The sequence below is a fragment of the Sceloporus occidentalis genome, unplaced genomic scaffold (assembly GCF_023333645.1).
Source record: "Sceloporus occidentalis isolate IW3139 unplaced genomic scaffold, rSceOcc1.0.p SCAF_3, whole genome shotgun sequence".
NCBI classification, from domain to species: domain Eukaryota; kingdom Metazoa; phylum Chordata; class Lepidosauria; order Squamata; family Phrynosomatidae; genus Sceloporus; species Sceloporus occidentalis.
In genome coordinates, this window is record NW_028316983.1 from 62,341,911 (window position 1) to 62,366,029 (window position 24,119).

General features: G+C 41.0%; 1 protein-coding gene across 3 annotated transcripts in view; it reads right to left on the reverse strand.

The window, feature by feature from the left end:
- The window catches only part of SCUBE3 (signal peptide, CUB domain and EGF like domain containing 3), a 178,637-nt gene that overhangs the window by 46,926 nt on the left and 107,592 nt on the right, over positions 1-24,119 (reverse strand). For all 3 annotated transcript variants that reach the window (XM_089514675.1, XM_089514674.1, XM_089514676.1), the window contains one exon: positions 10,901-11,017. In XM_089514675.1, the coding sequence (XP_089370801.1) occupies positions 10,901-11,017 (117 nt within the window). The remainder of the gene's footprint in view (positions 1-10,900; positions 11,018-24,119) is intronic.

The following is a 24,119-nucleotide window of genomic DNA, read 5'->3' on the forward strand; positions in this document are numbered from 1 at the left end:
TGTATTTTACTGTTGAAAGGATTCAAAAATATTATCAGGGGATTTTGTAGTTAGCAGCAAACTGCAAAGAGTTGGGCACTTTTCAGAGTTTAGAGCAGTTTTAACATTGTTCTCGGCCTTGGAGGACCATTTGATACCTCGAGATCTCAATTCCAAATTGTCATCTGGTGGAGCAATCTATTCTGCAAAATCTGCTTGTGTGGCACATTCTACTATCAGGGTTACAGGTAAATGGTCACTCTCTACACGTTGTTCTATTACACACCTAGGCATCATAGAAAGCAAATCATATGATACCACAAAATAATCAATTGTGGAGGACCCACAGTTGGACACGAAGGTGTATTCCCCTTGATATCGCCCTCAGTTGAACCATTTGTCACCACTAGATTCATTTTATGCGTTAGTTGGTTAAGATAGAGGCCAGCCCAGTTGTATCCCCTATCTTTAGATTGTCGAGATGGCAAAGCTAGACCTGGATCAGGTTCTGGCTGTGGAAGATGGAAATGTGCATATAGATCTATTTCATTAGAGCCGATTCTTGCATTGAAGTCCCCAGCTAATATCAGAAGGGCCTTGGGATACAGAGCTAGTACATTTGTGATGTAATTTTCCAAACTAGACCATATGTTCCTCAACTTAATCTTCTGTCATAAGGGAGATATATAGACATTGATGATTAACAGCCAAATATTATTAAATTTGACTAACAAGGAAGAAGCCAGGTTTATTAGTGTGCAATAAGAAAATAAACATGTTTGATACTGGTTGAAGCTAAGATACATAAACCGCCAATGGGGCAACCACCATTCAGGGAGAGAGAAGCCTCAGTAGAGCACGCTGTGAATCCATTTAGGGTTATCTTTTCTCTCAGCCAGGTTTCTTGGAGTAATATTATATAAAAATTGGAAGTATACTCCACGAATGTAGGGTCACAGATGTTCCTACCCCAGCCCGTGATGTTCCAGAACAGGAGTTTTAGTCTTCTTAATTTTGGTTTATTTCATTTGGTTTCAGAATTCCATACCACTGAGCTATGGCAGTTAAAAGGGTGCCAAACTGGATTACTTCGGCAGTCAGTAAAAGTCAGTTGGGGGATACAACCAATGTTTTCTTCCACTTGCAACCTTTCCATGTTTTATCAGCACTTCTTCTACCTAGTTTTCCTTCCACAATAAACTTCATTCAGGAGAGAAAGGTGAAATAGCTTTTAATTCGTAATGCTAGGACTCATTCGTGTCTTGGTGTGAACAATAATTATGCTAATATGTTAATAATAGCTTTAGCTAAAAGGTGTGAATTGCGTCTTTGATATTTTTGATAACCCAGAATCAAAACTTGAATAGGTAGAAGGCTTTAGAAACATTTTATTCACAAACCAGACAGATCACATACCCACAGGTAAGTGTCGTTCATGTATACAATTGGGGTTTTCTTCAAAGTATTTGTCTGACAGAACCTTTCAACACTACCATCTTACAGAACACCAACCACTTGTTAATAAATACCCTGATACACAATACCATAAACTGTAAAGATATACAGTATATATGCTATTTATATACATTTCAATAATAATAATAAATAATAATAAAATTTATTTATATACCGCTATCCCATTCGATCACAGCGGTGTACAACAATTGCAATAACGATACAATAACAGAATAAGCAAATTTAAAAGCATACTTAAATTAATCAAATGATACAGCTCTTAAATTAATGATACCATTCTTAAAGATACCTATAACATACTAAAAGGGAAAAAAAACAACACATTCCCAAATCACAGAAAGCTTAAAAGCAATTAAAAGCTTTTAGTAGAAAAGGGAAAACATTCTTCAATGAGTAGGCCTATCAGACTTCAGCAGGAAGGAGAGGGTGGCTAAAGCAACATCACTGCAAAAGATCTGAGCCTGGTACATAACAGTCTCTTAGGTAACAGCCCCAAATGGGTGGCCTCCAGCTGCCCCTTCTTCATCGGGGCCGTGGCAATCTAGCCTTTCCAGAACGCAATAGCCGTGGTGCCGCAGCTATACGGCGCTCCTTCAGCACTGCATTGTGCGGATGCAGGACCGGAGGAGTGCTGTGATGCCATGTGCCGTGTGGAGTGACGCACGGTGTCACAGCACCCTGGGGGTACAGTCAGAGCATGCATCACGTGGACGCATCACCCCGACTCCACCCCTAGGCCAGCCATAATGGCCAGTCTGAAGAGCCCCTCAGTTAATAGTAGTGGTACATCAATAAGCATGATCTTTAAACTGGGGAGGGACTAATACATTGTGGGGAGGGACACATTCTCTGAGATGTCTTAGATCTAGGCTATTTAGAGTTCTAAAACCTGAAAACATAACTGCATTTGCAGTAAGGCAAACTAACATGTTATGATTTTAGTGTCATAAACAAAATAGCTATCTCATTTTGTTTACTGTTGTGAAGATAATAAAAAAAATCAGTATTATACAGTTTATAATGATTAACTTAAGTTTGACCCAGAACTGGTATATTCTAAAGTAGCTAGAAATTTGGGAGTATCTTTAGGGGCCACCCCACATACAGATCATTATGGTAGTTAAGTTGAGAGCTTGCAAAAGAATGGCCAGGTTCTTTGCTTCCAAGAAAGGGCACAAGTTGCCAAACCAAATGAAGTTGAAACACAACTTGGCCACGATTGTCTCAACAATGCTAAATATCAATCAAATTTAGGAGTACCCACATAAGTAGTTTGGCTAACAAGCAAACATGAGATTCAAACCATGGGCCAAAACAATTGCCAAGAAAGTCTATGGAAAAGGTTTAGCAAACACACTTAAACCTCTTGTGAGTGAACAACAACAAAGCTACCCTGATCTTGCATTAAACTCAAGGTCCCAGTTCAGAGAGTAACAATGATGTGTGATTTAAGGGTGGTCGTGTGTCCAGACTAGGGTTGCCATTATTTGCTACCATGAAACCGTGACAGAATGTTAAAAAGTAGGACAAAATGTAGGACAAATTTCACACAAAATGGAGGACATTCGAGAAAAATTGAGGACACAACCAGCTAAAAGTGAAAAATGTTACTAATTTTAAAAAAATAATATAAATCCTTATTTACAGAAAACATTCTTCCTAGACAGAAGGCACACAACAACAAACATAATAAAAGACATCTCAGGAAATAGAATAAAGATATAGAAATCTTACCTGTGAGACAAAGCTGCAGCGACCTCCCTCTAATTTCTTGGGGCTCAGCCAGTTGGGGCTCAGCCAGTTGGGGCCCAGTGGCTAGGCCCTGCGCAGCTCTGCCACAGCTGGAAGAGGCCGCTGGAGGACTCCTCCATGGCGGTCTCCTTCCAGAGGGCCCAGATGGCTGGCTCAGGTCCTGCACGGCTCCACCGCCGCGCAGGAAGCCTTGCCGCCAGCACTGGAGGACCCGCCCCTAGCCCTCCTCTCCTGAGTGACCAATGGACTGGGTGGAGGGGGAGGGCACAAGCAGACATTTTGAAGCTTCTTCCTTCCACAGATGTGTGTCCTTTCGAACTAGCAAGCATTTTGTTTCAATTTCTATCTCCAGCCTTCTTATTGCTTTAACCTTCTCCTCACAGGTAAACAAATGGCAAGCCGATCTACGAAGTTCATTTAGCTTGCACCTAGCAGTATAGGCTCTTAAGGATGCTTACTCTTTCCTTGGTGCTTTAGAAACACTAGATTTATGATGACATTCTGTTCCCATGTTAAGAGTTGCTCATCAAGAGTCAGTACAAAATTCCGCCACCAAGTAAAGCCTCATTGTTTTTTCTCTTTCCAGCATTCATCAAAAAACATGTTTTTGGACACAAAATGCATTGGATGCCTGGGAATATCTGTTTTTAAAGGTTTCACAAAGGTCAGTTGAGACTGTGCAATAGGGCCTATGTTTCTAGTTCTTCTAACAGTCCTGACATCCTCACCACACCACAATAGCTGACAGCCTCACCACAGTACAATGCTGAACACATCAAAATGGTTCCAGAAATCCAGAATTTTTGAGATAAGGAATCCGGTCTCTGTTTTGGTCTTTGTCTCTCCCTGTTCACAGATTTGGGAACTGGTATTTTCAAAGCAGCCTGGATTTCATTTTCTACACAAACCTTCTGGATTTTTTTCCTTTCAATTTCCTCCTCATATGCCATTTTTAGTGTCTGTCATATATTCTCCACTTTTTCTTTTACAACCATATGAAACTGATTCCAATTGAGCAGAGGTGGCTTTTAAATCGCTGCTCCTAATTTCACCTGAGATGGGTTCTATAACTGGAACCTTTGCAGCATTTCCAGTTTTGCACTTTCTGGAACAATATCCACACATTCTTGTATTGCATTAGAAAGGCATTTTCTAGAATTTGGGTACACTAGTGTGTCTGCTTCTTTTCTCTCAGTCAGATCTGGCTTACTTTTGGTAACTGTGTTGGAAAGCACTGGCTTTTTTTTAATCTTTTTTTCCCCTGGAAGTAGGAAGTCTGATCTTTCCCTGTTTTCCTGACCTTGGTGACAGTTTGTAGAGACTTTTCATTCTAAAAAGTGGCATACTTTCTGTCTTTTATATCATTATGGAAACTGTTTGAAAAATGAGATTCCACAGCAAAAAAACTACTGCTTTTGTCTTTTCCATCTGTTTTGGTAAAGTAGGACCTGACATACAAGACTTGACATTTGATGAAGGGGGCACAGATTTATGTACTTGCAAAAGGGGTTGAATGGCTATTTTATTTTATTTGAAAAACCTATCGGGTGAAAGAAAGAAAGAACAGGCCAAGCATCTGTCACTGTTGCTAATATATTGTAATCCCAGGATATATTATAAAAAGGAGGAAGGAAGGGGGTGGGAAAAAAGTAATGTGGCAGTGTAACATGTTATGATCCTAGGATCACAGAAATATAATAACATAGGTCTCTAGGATTATAACAACCTATTCTAGGTGATATAGCTAACTGGGATGGAGAAAGTGGTTTAGTCTCTTTAGCTGCCTATCAAAAAAGAAACTAGTTTTGTGCCTGATGAGATGGCTAAGTGGGTGTGGCTATTCAAGCAACTAGAGCAAGAACTGTAAAGAACTAAATTGGAAAAGGAAATGGTCTTCAGAGAGCAGTAGTTTTGGAAATCACTGTGCATTGTTTTAAGCCCCACAAATTGGACTGTTTTGGGAAAACCAACAGCCTTCCCCTCCCCCAATCTTCAGTATTTCCCTAAATTGTCCCCGTCCCCCCAAGAAACAAACCCCACCTCCTGCTACTACCTGTTAAGGGATATTTTTATTTACAAGGTTGAAAATTTACTGCTATGAAATGGTCTGTAAAATAGAATGAGCCAAGGCTGATGAAACCCACAAAGAGAACTCCGTCGGACTTCATCCAAGACTGCTATCTAGCCTCTCCCCGCCCCCCATCGCTTCAAACAAGAAGATGGCGCTTTCGGCTTTCGGGCGGGTTACGGGGTTGAGACGGCCATGGTCGCCTTGGTCGATGATCTCCGTCTGGGCATCGACAGGGGAAGCGTGTCCCTGTTGGTGCTCTTGGACGTCTCAGCGGCTTTCGATACCATAGACCATGGTATCCTTCTGGGGCGCCTGGCAGAGGTGGGAATCGGGGGCACTGCGCTCCAGTGGTTCCGGTCCTACCTCTCCGGGAGGTCTCAGATGGTGCAGCTGGGAGACGTGTGCTCCGACGAGAGGGCCCTTAAAACTGGGGTCCCTCAAGGAGCCATTCTGTCTCCCATGCTATTTAACATTTACATGAAACCGCTGGGAGAGATCATCCGGAGACATGGGGCGCGGGGTTATCAGTACGCTGATGACACCCAAATAATCTTCTCTATGTCTCCGACTGATGCAGTGACTGAGGATGGCGTCTCTCCTCTCGTGGCCTGTCTGGAGTCAGTAATGGGCTGGATGAGGGAAAACCGACTCAAGCTGAATCCAGAGAAAACGGAGGTACTCGTGATAGGTTCCCCTGGTCCAGGAATGGCGGTGGTTCCACCTGTCCTGAACGGGGTCACGCTCCCTGTGAAGGACTCCGTGCGCAGTCTGGGGGTGCTTCTTGACTCGTCCCTTCGCCTGACTGCTCAGGTGAATGCGACGGTCAAGAGCACCTGTCATCAGCTTCGGCTTATTCGCCAGCTGCGCCCATACCTGGCCCAGAGGGACCTTGAAACTGTAGTACATGCCCTGGTAACCTCGAGACTGGATTTCTGCAACGTACTCTACATGGGGCAACCCATATACCAAACCCAGAAGCTTCAAATGGTGCAGAATATGGCAGCCAGGTTGGTCACTGGTACGTCCAGGGCCAGCCATATAACACCGGTATTAAAAGATCTCCATTGGCTGCCCATTCGCTTCCGGGCGCAGTATAAGGTGTTGGTGATGACCTATAAAGCCCTAAATGGCTTGGGCCCAGGATACCTGAAGGACCGCCTCTCCCCGTACATTCCGCCCCGCACCCTCAGAACATCTGGGCAGCAACTACTTAGGGTTCCCGGGGCGAGGTTTGTCTCCACTACCAGGAGGACATTTTCCATCGCCGCCCCGGCCCTTTGGAACACGCTGCCCATAGAGCTCCGCTCAGCTACCTCCCTGGCCCAATTCAGACGGGATCTTAAGACCTTCCTGTTCAGGACTGCATTCCCTGAACAAGGTCCTATAGGCCTCCCCCGCCGCACTGGCAACGGGACTGGCTAACCTGGGGCCTTTTGTTTTTATGTTTCTGTAATATTGTAATTGTTGCATGGTGTTTGATTTTAATGTTTATTCTCTATTGTATTTTAACTGCTGTAAACCGCCCTGATCTGATGGAAGGGCGGTATATAAATAAAAAAAAATATTTTTATTTTTATTTTATTTTTATTATTGTTGTTGCTGTTATTGTTATTGTGAGTGAAGAGAACTTGCAGTAAAACAGCTCCAAAGTATAATAAAATCCCAGACACGGGATATAGCTCTGGGTTATTATGCTTTCCTGGAACTCTAGCATCTTAGAAGTGGTGAGGTCTGAAAAATAATAACCAAGCAAATGGGGTCTGGAATCGGTAAGGCGGTTAGACAGCTTTCAGCAGAAGGGCATTTTTCCCTTTTAACTAAGGTCACGTTCCCTGGAGCTGCCAGAGACAGAACACAGACGCCCTCCATTTGTGAAGTCTCACCTTTTCCTCTGCAAGCCTTTCCAGATGACTTTTTAAAAAGGCTCACACATTTCTCTTACTGCAAAACCCCATGTAGTGCTGATATTCCCATAGTGTGATATCCTGTCCTCATCTAATGAAGTGAGAGGAAATGGAGCCATACTTTTGTTTACCACTTTACAAAAACACCTGATAGAGTCTGACGTCAAAAGGCACAGCCTTTAAAGAGTTAATATAATTAAAACAAAACATAATGCAACAATCCATGAAATGGTGGGACACTGCTGTTATGGGAAAGGGTTGTCTTTTTGGAATTGGCTCATTTTTTTTCTTATGGGCAGAATAAGCAGAGGGTAGTAGAGTAGGATGGTATATAGCTTCTAAAGTAGAACCCAAACAAACTTCCACTTTTAAAATTACTCAGACATCATGGGAAGTTGTATTGCTTGTCATAAGCTAATGTCAAAGGCAGTACTCAATATTCAGCATTTGAAAAAGTTATGTATTGGATGACAGCCACCAGAATTTTCCAGACGGCATGGCTACAAAAATATAACTTGGCCAAGCTTTACTTATAAAAGCCTGGGCAGTCACATGCAATAACACCCCTGCTTACAGTCTAACAAAAGAGTACAAAACAGCAGCACAAATTCCACATATGTAGATGATAAGACTTCTCTGGACCAAACGTACTGGTACTTTCATATTGGACTGAATGATGGCACTTGGGAAAGCTCCCCACACTGATACAAAGGAACAGATCAGTTATCTCCCACCTGTCCTCCAGTGAGCTCATGGCTGTTGACATGGTTCTCCTCCTCACCATTTTTACACTTTCAGCAACCCTCTGCAGTAGCTCAAGCTGAGAGAAAAACCTTGGACCAAAGTAATCTACTGAGTTCCATGGTTCATTTGAACTTACTCTCCCAAACCTTTGGTCAACATTTAAATTGGCTAGTACAAGAGAATTAATCTTCTTGAATGAGGCTTTCAAGCTCATGGAGCTACTGAGTGTTATGGGCAAGTGTTAAAGATGTAACTGTAAAAGATGGTTTTAACAATTCTTTAAGGCTGCCTAGAGATTTTATGCCCTCCATGTGATGATGAAGACAGATCCACACCAGGATGCAGAGGTCTGGCATATGAAACTGAAGACACGTTTTGTGTGTGTGTGTGTGTGTGTGTGTGTGTGTGTGTGTGTGTTCAGCACAATGGTTTTGTTCTGAAATGAAGTCAGACTGAAAGAGGCACTCTTCTTTTCAAAAGTGTAAGTTAGATGCTTCCAGAAAAAGCTTTTCTTATTCATGGAATTTTACAGAAGGTATAAATGCCTACATCTTCCATTTCTTATCAGCTTCCGTATTTTCCCACTGCTCTTTTTTTTTCTCTTTCTACTATAGAAAATCCATTAGAAAAATCCACTCAGAAAAACATAAATGGATGTATTATGTCTTTTGATATTAGTATCAAAAGCCATCCATTGTGGATCACCCTTAGATAAATTTGTTTCATGCTCAAAAACAAATGGAAACAACTTCAGCCTTCTATCCCCCTTTTCCCTGTAGCATTCCTAAATTCCACAAAAATATATATCTTTAAAGTGCTGCAAGGATTGATAAATTCCTAATCTGTGTTGAACACATCTTTATAAAGGCAAAACTAAGCTTATGTAAACTACAGTATGAAGCCTATTTGTTCAATTGTCAAAAAAGAAATTTATCTTGATTAAAGACATGTTCAAAATACATCATGTATTATCATTCCTTGCAGCTCTATTTTGGGTATTGTGGTGGTGTGATATATGGCTGGTTTTGGTCCACCCTTCCTATAGGTACCTCAGAATTCCATCTTGCCTTTTCTCCGGCTCAACTTGATGTTGCTAACTGAGACAGCACCAAGGTTTTGAATATGATGTCATTATGCATGTTCTGGTTTTCTCAACCTTAATATGCCTTATGGAACAGTGGACCAATGAAAGCTGCAGTCCTTTACCTCCACTATAGTTACAGTGAACGGATGAGCATGCCCATCCAGGTGGTAAAACTTCCACTGGTACAATTGGGAACTATACTCCCAAATGAAATAGAAACTTTGGTCTTGTACAAAGAAATAATTATATGCTTGGTGGACCTGTGAAATAAATTGGTAGATCTGTAAAGAAAGAGGGTAGATATCTAAAGAAGAGGGAACGAAAACTGAATCTGACAATTTAATCAGATAGGTTTACCATCTTGAGAGGCTCATGAGCCCATCCTGAACTTGGGAAATCAAGAAAAAGCAGTGGACAGTAGTGTTGCCATCAGCCATCTTTGTTGAAAAGACTGTAATCTACTCTTAAATTTGGAGTGGTAGTCATAATAATCTTAAGAACTGATGAACTAAAAATCATACTACATGTGGTTCTCTCTTACATGTATTTATTTAAGGAATTATATTTTACTTTTATATACTCATCACACTGGGATGATTGTTATTATGTGCCTTCAAGTCATTTCTGACTTATGGCAACTGTGAGCTTTTAGAGTGAGCACAGTTATGCCTGCCAGACTTTTATAAGTTCTTTGACATCATTTTCCTTTGCTTCATCCTTTACATTCTTTGTTACATGTCCCAAAGTTTTAGCCTTGACTTATCCATGGGAATTTGGGCTTCAAAACCTGCCCGCAACTTATACATGAGGTCAGTTTATAGTGGAGTATACACAGTAGTTGCAAAGTTCAGCCATAATCTCTCTATAATGGTAAGGATTTAATTTAGATTATTATTAAAGGCAGTATCCAGACCGGCGCTTTGTGCTGGCCTGGATACGTGCTATTGTTGCCTTGGGGCGTTGTTTACAGATGCCCCACAACCCTAGCACATAACCGTCTACATGGGCGCCGCCATTACAACGTCATGGCCGCTCCGCAGCCAAACAGCACAGCACAAGCGTGACATCCTGGCGCCACTCCAGGGTGCTTGTGGTGCCCTTTTAGCGGTGCCAGAAGGAGCTCCAAAATGGAGCTCCTTTTGCTGCGGTATTGCTGGCGCAGCCTTTACACTGTTGGGGTGTCCTTGGGGCATGAAGCCCCAAGGACACCCCTTTCCAGGCCACAGGGAATCGGCGTTTTGTCGCTTCCCCAAGGCCTGGAGAAGTGGCGTATCGGGCCCCCTGGAGCTGCTGCTGTGGCTGCTGAGGCCCCGATCCATCGGGGAAAGGGGCGGGTGCAGGCCAAAATTACAGCTCAATGAGGCACTAATCTTTTTTATTGGATGGAGCATTTATATTTAGGGATAAATGAATCTGTTTAAATTTCTTAATCTTTTGAACGTTTTGTTGAACATGACTTGTTATATCCTATTTCTACATGCATTTGTGAATTTTTTAATAAAAAGTCTGCACACACTTTTGTATATATTTTCCCCACTACACACGCGCACACACACACATTTTACCTCAGGTATGCATTTTTGTATGCAACCTACTTTAATGTGGTTTTTGTACACATTTTGGTTGGACAAATGCACTGTGAAATTCATCAATGTCCACAAACTGAAAGATAATTGCTGCACTCCCATGAATTACTTTGGGAAGTGCTTCGGTAAATGTCAGCCAAAGTTATCCCACACTCCTGCTTGTGTCATACAATTAAAATATCCCATCAAGGCCAAAAACCCTACTCAGACTTGTAAACAGATGAAGGAACCCAACAATATCAAGTCAGATTCTCTGTGGAAAATGCTCTGTATTACAGTAGATATATATTTGGTTGCCAGTTACCTTTGCATGTTTTTCTGTCAGGCTGAAGCATGAATCCCATGGGGCAGCTGCAGTGCACACCAGTGGCTGCATCATGACACTTGCTATCACAGCCTCCATTGTTGACAGCACAGGTCTCTGAAACAAGAATAAATATCAAGAACATTTTTCAAGCATGCATAAATTCAAGAACTTCAGAAACACGCTGCCTCAAATCTATCAAAATACTGATATTAAGGATATGAAGTCTTATAAATATTCTAATAGCTGGCTTAGGAATGTCTAGTCTGGAAAGTCTTAACTGTGAATTTATAGTAGTAGTGGTTCTAATTCCAGATTTATGAACCTTTGGCTCAAATGCCAAATCTGAACAAATCAGTGAGACTCTGATTCAAATTCCTGACCTTTAAAGGTTTATATAGTAGGATACAATTTGGCTTAGTGATAATTTGAGAATTTTAACGTTTATTTTCCAAACTTGAATATTCACATTCAGTGTAATCTAAAAATAGTCATGTCAATTTAAATTTTCAAAACTTTGTTCAAAAATATATCATCTGTGTATGTGATCAAAGAAAAGAAATAGATTCTTGTACTTGCCACTGGATCAAGGACTATTTGCTACAGCTAAAGCAGTGCCTAATACATCTTGTTTCTGTTCTGCATGTCTAGGTCTTTCCAGGGGATATCCAGGGAAATGTATGGACAATAATATGCCACACAGTTCTCTGTATAGTAATAACATCACCTCCTGTTGTGGAATGCACACAGGCAGTAGGTCCAATATAAACATTGTGCAGGGATTGCTATGGACAGTCTAAAAGTGTAAACACCTCAATGTGCTATGTGCATTTTTGATATGTATTTTAGCAATCTAAGACTTACAGATAAAAACTACTATATTATAACTTTTTATCAGTTTGGTCTTTGCTCTCAAAGGGAAGCTAATCTAACTCTTCAATCACAACAGCCTGGCACTGAAGCAATGGGGATGCTCAGGCTACAGATTTCCATGAGCTCAGCCAGACAGAGATATTGTTGGGTCCACTCCTACTTATGCTCAGACATAAAAGACAGCACCAATCTTTTAGAGAAAGAGAAAGAGAGATGGAGAGACTGACAGAAAGATGAACAAAGACAGAGGCAGAGAAGAGCAGCCAAGAAGCTCATCCTGTCAGACAGTCTGTCTTATAGATTTTCACCTTGTCAGCCAAACACACTGCAAAATTAGCAAACCTTTAGAAAGAGAGAGAGAGATGTGTATGTCCAAGAATGAAAACACTGACATATGTGTATATATAAAAAAGGAATTTTATTTTTATCTGATTTCTGAATCATATTCAATACTTGCCACACAGGAAGGGCAGTTTATTTGACACATATTTTTTATATTTTTCATCTTGAAAGGGTGTCCACAAATCTATCTTCATTTGTTGTACTTCTCACATGCACAGAAAGTTTCTTTGAAATCAAGTAATTTGTTAATGAAAACTAATAGTCAGGAATATTAGTGGTTTGTATCTTTTGTTGTTAAGGAATGTAATATATTCTTTGTATTGGTGAGGGGTGGGTGGGAATGAGGGTGCTTTCCATCTAAAAGCAACCCATGCCTCTAAAACCAAAATACGCTAAACATCCTTCCTTAATTTATGTTGTGTAACTCATCCAAGTTATTGCAGTACTTAACCCTTGCAATTTCAGGGCTGAACCAAAGCAAATCTGCGAATACTTTCCTCTTAGGTATAATTTGTGAAAAGCATCAATGAGGTCTGGGCCTCTAATATGCAAAAGGCTCAGTTGGATTTTGTTATGGGACTGACAAGAGAAGCAAGAAATACATTCCAAAACATTTGCATTCAGGCTATCACTGCCTATAACATCTTTATTTGAGCAACATGTAATTTCTTATTCTAGAAGAAATTGTTCCCTTAGTTTAGCTATATGGACTGCTTTAACATTTTTGAATATGGTGACATAATCAAGCTAAATTCCACTGCTTTGAAAATCCTAGTCTTCAATACTGTTTGGGTAATCTGACAGTCATTTCTAACTTATGTGGCTATACAAGGGGTATGAATAAGAGCATAGCATGCAGGCTCAGGGCCATGGTTTCTTCTGGCACAATCTCTTCTTTCATTTTGGATTGTTGCATCATAGGGTTTTCATGGTAAAAAACATTCAAAAAGGGTTTACTATCATTCCTTTTGCACAGTACTAACAAGTGTTGGCTATGGTGCCACTGGCACTGACTCTAATAAGTTTATCGCATGGGGCATAAACCGTTCCCCAGCGCGTTCTAACGGGGACGAGCGTGGGCGCGCATGGAGCGCGATGGGCACCGGATGGGGCCCAAAACGCGACTTTATCGCACGGGGGAACGCCACCGCCGCCGCCGTGCGTTCCCATTGCGTCCCAATTCTGTTCCAGAGGGCGCCATTTCTGGGGACGCTTTGAAACAGTCCCCAGAAACGGCGCCCTCTGGAACAGAATTGGGACGCAATGGGAACGCGCGGCGGCAGCGGTGGCGTTCCCCCGTGTGATAAAGTCACGTTTTGGGCCCCATCCAGTGCCCATCGCGCTCCATGCGCGCCCACGCTCGTCCCCATTAGAACGCGCTGGGGAACGGTTTATGCCCCATGCGATAAACTTCATAGTGATCTCTGCCAGTGCCAGCCCCATCCACCCCAAATACTGCAGCTTTCCAGTAGCTGTTTGGCATATTTAGTCTTGCTCCTCAGAAAAAAAAACCTGTCTGACAAGGGAGACCGTACTAACATCACTACTAAATGTCAGCATAGTTTGTTGCCTCATAGGATCAGGCAATCTCAGCAAAGCAGAAAGGTAATGCCATGGTAAGGATTTAATTTAGACTATTATTAATACTATTACTATCATAATCATAATCATAATCATCATCTCATTACTGTTATAACTCACAACATAAAACATTCAGGCCTGATATAGAATATTTTTATTATTATTAATTATATTGGTATTATTTTATCACTTACTAAATGAATCTCTTTGTTTATATTCTGAGTTCTGGAGAGGAACTATCCTGAGCTGATGCATTCAGAATCACAGTCACAATTATCTCATATACATACACTTACAGTTGGTGCCTCCAAATATATGGACAATATCCTTAAACCATATGCCACAAACACCCCCAGCTATGTGAAGGACACCACAGAAGATACAATCCATCCACAACCTTTGAGGAAACAGCATCTTAGCCACTGTGGATGTAGAATCCCTGTACACCAACATCCCACACAAAGATGGAATACATGCCATCAGGAACATCATTCCAGGTGGGAACTTATTAGATCTAGCCACCAATGCCTACCAGTTTGTTCTCACACACAATTACTTCACCTTTGGGAATAACACATACCTTCAAGTTAATGGCACTATCATGGGCACGCGTATGGCACCAAAATATGCCAATATGTTCATGGCCAACCTGGAACAATGCTTCCTTAACTCTTGCACCCAGAAACCACTCTTCCACCTGAGGTACATTGACGATATCTTCATAATTTGGACTGATGGAGAAGATTCACTCAGGACATTTCACCAGAGTTCCAACAACATCCAACCCATCATCAACCTCACCTGGAACTATCTACAGAACAAGTTCACTTTCTGGACACCACGGTACAGCTACAAAATGGACATCTAAGCACTACACTATATCGCAAATCTATGGACCACTACATGTACTTACATGTCTCCAGTTTCCACCCTGAACACACCACCAGATCCATAGTCTACAGCCAAGTCCTCCAGTACAATCGCATATGCTCAGATCCACAAAACAGGGATGCCAAACTCAAGGAATTACAACAAGCATTCCTCAAACTACAATACCCACCACATGAAGTAAAAAAACAACAACAAAGGCAAGACATGTACCTAGGACTGATCTATTACAAAACAGATTGAAGAGAGAAAATGACAGAACTCCACTAGTGGTTACAAACAGCTCCCAACTGGGACCTCTCAGATGCATCATCAATGAACTACACCCCATTCTGGACATTAATGCCATGCTTTCAAGAGCTCTTGGGGGTAGACTTTTGCTTGCCTACATACAGCCTTCAAACCTCAAACAGGTACTCACCCACAGGAAGAGACATGACACAGATTGGGACACATGTACTAAGCCTTGCCACAAACCAAGATGCCAACTCTGCCCGCACATATATTCAGGAAATGTCATCACAAAACCTAATGGCATCACCCACAATATTAGGGGAACGTGCTCATCCTCCAATGTGATTTATGCCAGACTATGTCCTCAATGCCCAGCAGCACTCTACATTGGGCAAACAGGCCAGTTCCTGCGCCAGAGGATAAATGGACAGAAATCAAACATTAGGAATGGGAATACACAAAAACTGGTGGCAGAACATTTCAGTCTCCCTGGAAATACCACCTCAGAACAGAGGTCCTTCAACAAAAGAACTACAAAGGTAAGATTGGAAAGAGAAACAGCAAAATTGGAATTCATCCATAAAATACAGTCCCTCAGCAATTGATTGAACAGGGATAATGGCTTTGTGGATCACTACACAAATTTCAACACTATCTGACCCCCTCCTCAGAGGGGCATCCTACACTCATCTGTTCTCCCCACCCACAGGCTAGTTTCGAAAGCCAAATTGGTTTTTCCTCTTTATTTCCATACACATTGGCCAGTTCCCAATGTCTTTGTTCACTAACAACCAATGTTAAAACTGGACTTGCTACTTCAAAGGATTTTGAATTTGAACTGACATTCTCATATACCGATGGCATATATATGTCTATCCCTGGTTTCCATTCCACTAAATGCATCTGAGGAATTAGAGTGAAGTTTAAGAAAAGTCATGCTGCCAACTTCTTCCTTTAGTTAGTCTCAAAGATGCCAGAAGATCTCTCTACATACTGATTCTACAGACTAACACAGCAATATCTTTGAATTCTACTGGAAGAGTTCTTACTTCCTGACACATTGGCCCTAAATAAAGCACAATGGCGGGTTACAGACGGGCAGGGGAAGACGTCTTGAAGGTGTCTTCCCCTGAATACGGAGCCTCCAGACCGCCCGCCCCGGGGGCATGGCTAAGGTGGATGGGGCTTCCACACTGGGGGTAGTGAAGACGCCTCACCTGGGGCCGTTTCTTACCCGCAGCTTCCATACCGCCGCCTCGCAGGACGCTGCAAAGAGAGAGGCAGCTTCCGCATGGGCGGCCAAAAACGCGGCTTTTTTTCCTTTTGCTGGCTGGCGGATGTGCAGCTGCGCAGCTGCGGTGGTCAGCACCGGCGGCAGAAAGCATATGTGCACATTTAAAGCGCCCAGGCCCCTTTAAACTTTTTCCCCTGCCCTACCCAAGAACAAAGGTGGCCTCCTGCCAGCTGGTGATCAGCTGGTGTTGGCATCCTTGTCTGCTTGCATGTTGCCAGTGTCACCAGCATCATGGATGCCTCCTCTCCTTTGGTCCCCGCGCTCTTGCTGAATCTGCAATGCACAGCCACCGCTGTCCCCCTGCCATCCCCCATCACCTCCCTTGTACATATGTAAATATTTAAAGTTTTAGCGTTTTTTTATTGTTAGGTGAAAATAGTGCAGGAATGTGTGTAGGGGTTCACTTTAAATTCCAAACTTTCCACAATTCTAACAGCGCATGCGTACATGTTGCTCTAGGGTTAGGGTTACGAGCATCAAAATAGAGTGCAGCTGTGCTGCAGCTTCCACATCTGCATGGCATCTGACGCTCTAATTAGAGCCTCGGTGCAAACTGTGCATGTTCCAGGACCCCGACTCATTATGCGACGCAGCTGACTCGGAGCCTTTAAATGGGCAACTTAAATTAGCAGCGTAACAATTCTGGCATACCGGTGCAGCAGCTTACAGACGGAGATGTGCAGCTGCGCAGTATATAGAAAAGAAGCAGAAAAAAGCGGCACCTTTTTAATGCCGCTTCTTCCCGCTTGGGGCGTGCAGGCGGCGTGTTCATGGCGGCATTCAGGTAAGGGCTGTCTAAAGGCTATACCTTCATGACGTCATGAGCACACCCCTTTTTGCCCGTCTGTAACCCGCCATAGTGTTTTGTAAGGGCACAAAAATTCTGAGGGGCTTCGAACATGGCATGAATGAGATCCTTTCTCAGTTACAAATCTGATGTGGTATCTAACTGTATTATCAAGCCTAGCTAATAAGTAACAGTGGCACAATCAGAAATGTAATATGAATTGCTAAATAATAATACAATTAATTAAACAATATAGTTAAATAATGCATAAAAATAAGAAATAAATAAAGTTAAAACTTTGAGCCTACAATTCTATGCTCAGTTGCCTGGGCATAACTGAACTCAATGAAAAATATTTCTGAAAAGACACATAGAAGATTGTGCTGCAAGTCTTTCTTTAAATCTATCAAGAGTTTATTTTATTTTGCTATTTATTGGCCTATTCCAGTTTTACATGAGCCCTCTATAAATCTCCACAGTTTCTGTTGGATTTAATTGCTTTTAGTAATTTTTGTATTGCTTACACAATAAATATCTTTAATGAATATCTTATGGAGCAGATTAAGAGACCGCACATCCTGCTGTTCATCTCTGTCTTTTATGAGATCAACTAATGAGCAACACAGGATAAGAAAACATTTGCAAACCTATAAAGACAAGCAATGGTATTCATGCAGAGAGAATGAATCAGACATCCAATGAAATGCGTTGTCACCTACAAAAGCTCATATCATAACAATACAGTGAGTCTCTAGATGCAACATATTTCTTTCCTTCTTTTCATTTTCATGTCACTAGAGACCATTGCAGTTCCTCTTGCAAAATTAAGAGATGACAGAATGTGTGATAGTTTCTATAGTTCTTTGGTGATATTCTTCTCCCTGAGTGACCGAGGGAAATGTGGTTCTCCAGCTGTAAGTATAAAAACATGACTCACTGAACCACACACGGTGTCTGCAACTGCTGGTTGAATCACAGGATGGGGAGAAGCAAAGCATCCTTCTTTCTGGTTGTTTTTTATATGCTGGCATGTATTTATATTTTATCTTATTGAGGAACATCGTAGAAGTTCTTTCAAAAGTCCAAAGTGATACAAACACAGTTTTATCATCTCCACGAGGAAAGGTGTTTTGAGTCTGTTTACCATTAGTTATGACCTTCAGTATTAACATGCTTTAAGTTTTGTATTCCTCTTGCACAGAAAATGCTTTATAAAGGACATATTTTCATTAACATCTGTCAGTGTTCAGAGGTTTTAAGAACATCTCCAAGAGTATTAGTCTCGTTTGTTATAGTACAACATTTTTGCCATTTCAGGGAGTTTTGATTGTATCAACTACAATTTCCAGAGATCCCACATTTTATTCTACCTGGCTGCAAATTTGTCACATTGTTTTTACACAAATGGATCGTTACTTGAAGAAATGGCCATTTTTGTATCATAGGTGTTCCACCATCAGGCAATACATAAAGATCTTTGGATTGTATAGTGACTAAAGTGAAATATCATCAAGCATTATGAACCATATGGAGAGACATGAGTTATAAATCACTTTCTCCCCCCTGCAAGTTATTTTTTTGGAAGCAGCATCAGAACTAGGGCCAATCTAATATTGTTGTATTTGTTGGCTTGCCCCCAAAGTAGAGAGAATACGATCCTATAACAGATCCTATTCGTGGAATGCTATTATATTTGGCCCGAAACTCACAGCCCAAAAGAAGCAGCTTGTGGCTGCTTTGGGGATGTGGCTTTTAGATGACACATGCCCCAAGGTGGCCAGAAGCCATGCCTAGGTCACACTCTGGCCCAAAGGACCAGATCAAAAAGGAGTCAGTTTTAACCGACTTCTGACTGGTGTGGCTTGGCACCTGTGCCAGCTGCCTCCTTTGGGAGAGGGCCATGAAGTCGCCATGGTCCCAGCCTGATCATGGCCAGAGTGACAAGAAGCCCCTTCTTCCTGGTCATCTGCTTCACCAAGCAAAAATACACCCCCTTCATAAAAGAGCAGAGCGCTTGCTCTGATTTACATATGCTCTAATTTAAAAATTCTACTCAGTGGTCTAAGAAGAATACTGGGAATGTGCTTGGGATATAATCTCAGTACAAGAAATGTAAAATTTCTGAAAATTTTGAAGCCATGGAAAACCCCCATTTTTTTCAGTTTTTTCCCCCAGGAAGAAATTGAAATTTTTGGAAAAATTGAAAAAATGCAACATTAGCACTTTTTACAGATTGAAAACCACTCTGTTACTTTAGGAATATAAAATATTACTATGTACAATTTGATTTGGCATAAAATTATCACAATTGGTATATTAAAATACATATATTCAAACAATTATTACAAACAGAATTTACAGAAATAAAGTGAAAGTTAATAATTTAAAGAATATATTTTTAACCAATGGAATAATATATCTCCTGAATTTTGATTTTTCTTTTTTATGTGGAGCAAGGGAAAAACAACCACAAAAGAAATCATCAACATTAGCAACAAAAATAATTATTTATAGTTCGTCTCCACAATATCAAATAGACATAAAGCACCCATTCCCACAAAAATAACTGAGGGGAGAGAAAGTGTGTGGAAGTGAGGAGGAACTAAGATTTAATGAATAGGCATGAAATTTAATATCAGTTTCATTCTCTACTTTTGCTTCGTTACATTTGTCATAATCACAGTTATCATGGATTTCTGAAAACCAAAGGTCTGTCTGAATTGAAATCAGTTTTTCTGCCCTTTCACATGTCAATTTATTTCTTGATTTAGCATGAGTGTTTCCAAACATAGACCAGATTCTTTCACATGTTGCAGAAGATGAAAGAATCTGAAGAAGGTGAGAAGCAAGAGGAGTCAAAGGCTGCGTTGTCCAAAGACCTTGCCACCATGTTGAAGAAGGGATATGTTTGGCAAAATCCCAGATTGCATTCCTGGATCAAATCCTTGAAGATGCTTTATATTCTTCAAGGTCTGCAAGTACCTTCCCAATTTCAAGTGTGGCCCTTTCCACACAGGCCAAAAGTACGTGTGCGGCACGTACTAGGGTAAGAAAGCGGCGTCCTTTCTGGACGCCCCCAACCCTAGTATGTGCCAAGCACGTACAAAATGGCGGCGCCAATTCAACATGGGCGCTGCCATCTTGACATAGTGGACACTTAGCATCCACATGTCGCAGCGCAGTAATGACACTGCAAGTGCGCCATTGACGCCTTGCGGCATCATTACCACATCACAAAAAGAAGCCGCTTTTTGTGGCTTCTTTTTGCTGCTCTTTTCCGCCTTTTGGTTGGTCTGGAAAGTGCTTGTGTTGGTTATTTTGTAACCCAGTCTAGTGCTTTCAATACATATATTATCACCTTTGAATCTTGGATCCTAACAGATTTGCAGCAGCATGAATTGGATGGCAACAAAATTATTCTCTTTTTTAAATAAAATCTTTCACTTTATTTTTTTCCCTACAGTTTTCTATAGCTGTAAATGGAGATACACTGAGATTCTCGAAAGCATCTGTTTTTATCATGCCCATTTGATCAGGAATTTCTGATAGAAGTGCACTGACTGATTCAGATGCAGTGATTGATGCAGAAATTGAATCTTCAGGGAATTCTGCAGCTGAACCCAGAAGACATCCTCATCAAGAACATTCCTGGATACTTTAAGATCTTCACCTATTATTGTTTCTTGAAGAGCTTCTTTATTCTTTAGTAAGCTTTCAAAGGAGATCACAACTCCACTCCACCGAGTTTTTACAACAGTCACTATTTTATGCTTTGCATTTTTTTGACTTGCTTCTTCTTGAAAACTGCAACTACAATATGAGTAGGTTTTACATGTTTTATTACATCTTTTGCTTGTCTGTAGATCATTTGAAGGGTGTCCAGTTTCAGAATATCATTAAAAATCAAGTTTAGCCCATGAGAAGCACTTACCCATTATGATCTCCCATGCTGCTTTCATATTGCTGGCATTGTCAGTCAGCAAAGCGAATACTTTACTGCTTGCAATTTTACAGCTGATATACTCTGCTGTATGTCTGTTGTCTTCTGGTTCAATGCTTCTGTAAAAACACTGGTTGAGGTGTTGTTATCACAAAATTTAAAATTTCTTCTCCTCTCATATTTGACCATCCATTTGTAAATTGTGCAAGACGCAGTGCTTTGTTGATCTTTTCCTTGCACAGATTCCATTACATGTTCATATTCTGACTCCAAAAGAGGCTTGCTCAAAGAATGTCAGCTGGGCAAATCGTATGGTTGTCTTAATAATTTCAAAGTTTCCTGCCTGTATGTATTTTCAGTTATTGAAAATGGTGTTCCAGAAGAATACATTGCTCTTGCAAGAGCTTGATCAATTTTTTTCTTGACCTTCATGTATCATTTTGTCTACAAAGGAAGTTACTGAGTATTTTTGGATGCAGTTGTTTTCCACTATCAAGGAGGCTCGGCTCCTTCTCTGCTGGGAAACTACGCAGTACTTCTCCTTACTCAGTGCGTAGAAATTAGAAGAATCTGATACTGCACATAGTTTTTAGAAATGATTTGGAGACTATATAAACACTTTGTCTTAAGCATATTATTCATCATGCTGAAATAAAACATTCCATAACTGATTTTCTTCCTTTTTTCAATTTTTTCCAATTTTTTGGGGAAAAGGCTTCAGGAAACAAATGGGGGGGGGGAACGAGTTTTTCCCCTCCTTGGGCCTTCCCTTCTCTACTCAGAACAGTTGTGATGCAAACAAACAAATCCTAATGCAGTCACAAATTCAAGGATCAGAAAATTCTACTTAAACCCTTTAGTTCAAGCATGGGAAAAGCACAAGTGAAACAAAACAAAAATGATGACATCATCTGAGGAATGGATGAATATGTCCAGTGCAAAAAACATCTGGTAGCAAGGACTGATGGCATGATCATCCAGAACAGTGCTTCTCAGGGTATCTGATATGGGGGAGTGGCATTTTTCCTTAATGTCAGCGACTGGCACCATATTGGTGAGAATTGTTTCTTTCTTTCCTGGATACTACCTTAAGGAGCATTGCTCTAGAACAGGGGTAGGCAACCTGCGGCCCACGGCCTGGATGCGGCCCAGCAAGGCCTTGGGACTGGCCCCAACCCGGTCCTGCCGCTGATTGCTGCCGGAGCCTTTGGCCTCTTGCATGAGGGCGTGGGGCCTTTGGCCTATCAGGAGGAGGTGGGCATGGGGGGGCAAGCGGCAGGAAAATGGGGCAAGTGGCGGGCAAGGGGGGCAATTGTCTATAGAAGCCTCTGAAACATGCATTTATATTAACATTTTTTTAAAAAATCAGCAAATTTTTTTGCGTGTCCCCCATTTTTAAAGAAAAAGTGTCCTCCATTTGGAAATTTTGTCCTACATTTGTCCCGGTTTATTTATTTATTTTTCTTTTTAAAAAATTAATTATTTATTTTTTGGCTTCGGCCCCCCAGTTGTCTGAGGGACAGCAACTCGGCCCTCGGCTCAAAAAGGTTGCTCTAGAACAGTGATTCCCAAATGCTGGTCCTCCAGGCATTTTGGACTTCAGCTCCCACAAGCCTCAACCATCTTGGGCAATAGACAGAGATTCTGGGAGCTGAAATCTGAGGTCTAATCTGCATGGCAGAAATAATGTAGTTTGACAGTGTCATGGCTCAGTGCTATGGAATCCTGGGATTTGCAGTTTGTTGTGGCACTGGAACTCTGACAGAGAAAGCTAATTCATAAAACTACGAATCCCATAGCACTGAGCCATGGCAGTTAAAGTGGTGTTAAACTACATTAGTTTTTCAGTACAGATTAGACCTAAAACACCTGGAAGACCAGAATTTGGGAACTAGTGATCTAGAACAATCCTTAGAGGAATTTGTAACACATCTAGCTTATAGAAAAGGTGGCTCTCTAGCAGTAACTGACATTACTCTGTTTCTGAAACGTATGCCTTTACTGTGGGACAAACTAAAGGAGGTCCTTGATTCTCTGCAGATGTTATCGTTATAATCCAGGAGAGACAAAATAGGATTCCTTTTGTTTTTGTCTGTTTCAAAGCCAATTCCAGTGCTTGGCCTATCTCAACTGCTCCTCTGCAAAATAAGGCAGCACAGAAAAATTCAACTTTTTTTTTTTTTTTTTGGTAGAAATTTGTGGAGGAGGAGAGCAATGACACATTCAGTTCAGCCTTATATTTCTGCCAAGACTTCAGGGCAACACACAATGAACATACATTAGAGAAACCTGCTTTTATCAATCCAAAAGTGGCAAAAAGGGACTAGTTATAGGCAGCCACAGTATGTCCCACACAATTCTTCAAAGTCATTTGCACATTTATTAGATTTAACATGAATGCCATGTTCACAGTGATTACTGGCCCCAAAGTGCCATTCCCAAACTTTATAAAAGGGATATTAGTTTGCTGTTTCCAAGTACTCACAATTTGTTCATAAAGTAGAACAAATGCCAATATTAGTTGCAGTGCATGGTGAAAATGAACTGGTAATTTGAAAACACAAAAGTAAGTTTTCCAAATGGTGTACATAAAGGATCTGCCACAAATTCTCAATACAGTCCAGTGAAATCCTTGTTCTACTTTTTTCTCATTTATGTAACAGGGCTACTTTTGAAGAATGCCACAGAGTTTTGATATGATAGTGGTGAAAGCTAGGCAAGTACCTCACAGAAACAAGCATTAAATACATAATATTTATTCAAGCATTTAATACATAATCATACCGGGGTGGTTTTATGGAGTATGTGTGTTATAGTCATGTCTTTTAACTTTTGTATATTTTAATGTAAGTTTATACTGTTTTTAGATTATTTTGACTGTTTTAAATTTTATTATAATGGCTTCTTTTTAAATGTTTTTTTATCTGTGAGCCGTCTTGGGTCCCTTCTGGGAGAAAGGTGGCATACAAATGAAATAAACAAATTAATAAATAAGCAGACAAGTTTCTAGAATATTTATGGACAGAAATATAGAGAAGTGTCACGGACCTAAATTCTCTTTTAGTCCTGACTAAAGTAGACTCATGCAATCCATTAGCTTTGACTCACCATTCAACAACTGGTTAATCTAGTTAGGACTAACCAACAGGATGCCAGCAATAGTCATCTGTGTGGCTGCTTTAGGGATTTCACAATATAGCAGAGGCAGCTGGTGGCTTCTGCATTGGTAGAACTGTGAATGTGCTCTGGCTTTAACCTAAACTTTACAGGAAATACCCAG